General features: G+C 31.1%; 1 protein-coding gene across 2 annotated transcripts in view; it reads right to left on the reverse strand.

Annotated features, from left to right (window-relative positions):
• The window catches only part of LOC107677312 (uncharacterized), a 16546-nt gene that overhangs the window by 1299 nt on the left and 11035 nt on the right, over nt 1-4212 (reverse strand). For both annotated transcript variants that reach the window (XM_016472188.1, XM_016472187.1), the window contains 3 exons: nt 1327-1401; nt 1093-1239; nt 903-987 (listed from right to left, as the gene is read on the reverse strand). In XM_016472188.1, coding sequence (XP_016327674.1) covers nt 903-987; nt 1093-1239; nt 1327-1401 — 307 coding nt within the window. The remainder of the gene's footprint in view (nt 1-902; nt 988-1092; nt 1240-1326; nt 1402-4212) is intronic.

A 4212-nucleotide genomic window follows, 5' to 3' on the forward strand; every position in this document is an offset into this window, starting at 1 on the left:
CGGGGCATAGAGGACCTACAATAATGTACAGTATTTGAAAAATAATGTGTTTTTTGAACATTAAAGCATGTCAACATATTCTGTTACACCAAATACACAAAATAATGATCTTTAAAAAAGCATTATATGACCCCTTTAAGAGGAGAATGGTCGATTCATTTAATTAATAAAGATTAGTTTATATTTTAAAAAACATTTAACTACTTTTAAACAGTATATTGATATTAATTCAATTAATTAACTGGCATGAATAAATTGATTTAATATTTTAAAATATACTATTTTGTAAACTATACTGACATTATTATGTATTAATTGGCATAAATAAAATAAAATAATATTTTTAATATTTTGATGTTAATTCAATTTATTAAGTGGGATGAATAAAAATTATATAACTTTTTTTTTTAAGTTGAACAATATTAACAGTATATTGATATCAATTAATCAAATTGCATACATTTTAATATTTAAAAATAATATAGAAAAAAGTATTTGTTTTTTACTGTAGCTTGATATTAATTCAATTTATTATTTTGGCATAAATGAAAATTAATTAATATTTAAAAAATAAAATAAGTTGAACTGTTTTTAAACTTCATACTGATGTTAATTCAATGTATTAATTGACCTAAATAAAAATGACTTAATATTTAGAAATTCAATGTACTATTTTTATTTTCAAAAAAAAAAAAAAAGCTGAACTGCTTTTAAATAGTACATTGATTCAATTTATTAAATGAAATGAAAACATTTAATACTTAAAAGAAAAACAGTATCTTGCTATTAAATTATTTATTAATTGGCACACATTTTTAATTAATCAACTGACAGCCCTAACCTAGAGGAATCACCACAGAGAGTTTCATGCAAAGCACACACACAAACTGGTCTGTCCTCACCTTTTTTTGTACAAATAGACAAACAATGCAGCACCCAGTGCAAACAGCAGGAGCGCTGCGACCACAAGCGCGACCGATGACCCCGCTGCACATACAAACACACGGTTACTTCTTTCAGACCAAAATATACCCTGAACTTCCATAAGAGCATAGCATAACATTAACATGTGTGTATGTGTGTGTACTGTACCTCCATGCACCTGTCGCCCCTGTTCAGCTGAACACGAGAGCTTGTTGTGGTTCAGTATCTCAGTGATTCGCTCCCTCTGTTGGTCAGAAACAGCAAGAACAGACCCCTGCGAGTACAACCGACCTGCCTCGCAGGACACTTTCACACCTCACACGGGGGAAAAGACAAGAAAAAACTGTCATTACTAGACAATTTCATTTTATCACCATTAATGTGTGTTTAAAGGTGTCTTACCTTTAACATGTAAGCTTGAGATCCCGCAGTTACACAACTGCTCTAATAAACCAGCAAATTCCTCCTGGGTGCAATCTGAGGGAGAGAAATACTTCAGAGATGAATTACTTTTATTGTTGACTTTAATTTTGGATACATATCAAGCGCCCTTTAAAAAGAGAAAAAGGCAGAATATGTGATCATTTTAAAGCAGGTTATACGACTTCATAACTGTGAGCTTATATGCAAAAGACAGGGATGAAAAAAAAATGAGAAACTGAATATTACATTTAATGTTTCTTGATCTTTCTGAAATGAAAAGGTTTATATTAACTCAAAACATCTGGGTTTTCACACTGTCTGACCAGTTATTTTCCACAATTTCTCCATGACTTTTACAGTATGAGATGAAGATTTTTTTTTACAAAGAGTGAAATACTAAAAATTGAGCATAGCTGAAAAATATATACAGTTTGGAAAGACTTTTTTATGTTTTTGAAGTCTCTTATGCTCAAGGCTGCAAAAATACTGTAAAACATTCCATTTTTAATTTTTGTAGTTTCTTGTACTCATCAAGGCTGCATTTATTTTATCAAAACTGCAGTAAAAAATAGTAATACTGTGAAATATTATTACATTTTCAAATAACAATATTCTATTTGAATATGTTTTCAAATGTAATTTATTCCTGTGATGCGCAGCTGAATTTTCAGCATCATTACTCCAGTCTTCAGTGTCACATGATCCTTCAGAAATCATTCTAATATGCTGATTTGCTGCTCAAGAAACATTTCTGATTATTATCAGTGTTGTAAACTGTTGTACTGCTTCATATTTTTGTGGAAACCATGCTACATTTTTTTTTTTCAGGATTCTTTGAAGAACAGAAAGTTCAAAAGAACAGCATTTATTTGAAATGGAAATCTTTTGTAACATTATAAACGTCTTTACTGTCACTTTTGATTAATTTAATGCATCCTTGCTGAAAAATAATAATTTCTTAAAAAAAAAAAAATCATACTGACCCAAAACCTTTGAATTTAAGCATATATTTCCACTTATACGCGATTCTTTCATGACTTTATACGATTTTTTTGATTACTCTGATGGCATAAAAATCAACATTTGAAACGTTTCCAGGTCTTTCAGGACTGTGGGAACCGTCATCTCACACCCAGTAAAAAGTGTGACAACCTAAAGTCATCCAAACCAAACATCTAACCTCTATCATGAGTCATCTGTCATTCCAGCAGATTTAATTCTCCGGGTGTGTTCCTCATGTTTGTGCATGTATCATGGGTTTTCCATAAACAGAATTGTTCTTCATGAACTGTTATGCAAAAACTGAACTGGCACTAGAGAGCATCACAAACTAGATGCTACTAGAATCTACTTCAACCTTTCCCACAAAGATTGCATGTGATAATTTGCGTTCAACACTGTCATGTTTTAAAACTATGTGTAATGCATTCTGGGTTTTTGACAGGAATTGAATATTTTTAGTATTTTAACCATTTCAACAGAGGCATATTTTCTAGATTGATCTGTCAGTAATATGTGGAGTTATGTGCTCTACGCCTGCAGAAAAAATGGTACAAAAGCAGTCACTGGGGCGGTAACCTTTCAAAAGGTACTAATGTGTCATTTAGTATTAATAGGTACACTTACTAATATGCGTGCATAATTTTCACATGTATGAATGATTCTGAAGACATTATTATATGACTAATCCTGATTTCAAGGATAGAATTATGGCCAGTGACAGAAGAAAATGTAAACACAACCAAGATCTGTAGGCACTTTGTAAATATATATATTTACATATTAGTGCATACATATTACACTAATCAATCACACATTTTTTCTGAAATTAATTGTGATTAATCTCACCTAACATTAAAGTTTTTAAATATATACTTTTATATTGCAATAATTTCACATTCAATCTTCAAATTAATGTAGAACCAACATAATAACAGTATATTTTTAATATTTGTTTAATGGCATCTCTTTTATGACTGAAGGCAAGTATCACTGATACCAATACTACTGATGTCTCTAGGAAACTGTTTTGTTTTTTTCCAAATATTTAACCATTGACTATAGCCATTCAACACTACAGTATAATTAAGGGCTATCAATTTTAACATTTATTAGATTTTAAAAAATAACAACACACATAAACTTCACATAAACCCATTATAATACATGTCATATTTACCTGTGCTCTTCAGCAAGTAGGAAATATACAGAAATTGAATGAAGTTATCAAACTCTAAATTCTAGATTAAATATAGATGAATTCTTAAAACTTCAAAAGTGACTGATTTCCTCTTTTGTTCTTTGATGAACAGACATCACAGCAGCTGGTTATGAGGTTATTTTGGCTGCTTTAAGAGCTGCTGCTGCTGAACATGACGCAGATCTGACACGCATCCGATTTTCTCACAACGCTTTACCTTTTCTGACCCACTAAAGAGCTGAGGAGTTGAATCAAGTGTGTCAGATGAGGGAGACAGTGCTGCTGCTCCACGACAGTTTTGAAAACCACTGCATTTCAGAGACGTGTTCTGAAATCTGACTCATATATAACAAATACTTACATGCACAGTTTAAGTGCAGCTTTAATCGCCTTTTTGGTAACTTCATGACTTAACAACATAACTACAACATTGCATGCTCGTAGTTTCTTTTGCGCTTTAATATGAAATTATATTCAGTGCGCGCCGCCGTTTTTGTGTGTGCAATTGAAGAGCACGTGCTACTAGCACAGTATATCAAATAAAAAAAATTAATTGCATAAAGCGTTAATTTTGACAACACTAATATATATATATATATTTTTGTATATATATATATATATATATATATATATGTGTGTGTGTGTGTGTGTGTGTGTGTGTGTGT

Source organism: Sinocyclocheilus anshuiensis, unplaced genomic scaffold, assembly GCF_001515605.1.
Source record: "Sinocyclocheilus anshuiensis isolate Anshui unplaced genomic scaffold, SAMN03320099.WGS_v1.1 scaffold392, whole genome shotgun sequence".
NCBI lineage: Eukaryota > Metazoa > Chordata > Actinopteri > Cypriniformes > Cyprinidae > Sinocyclocheilus > Sinocyclocheilus anshuiensis.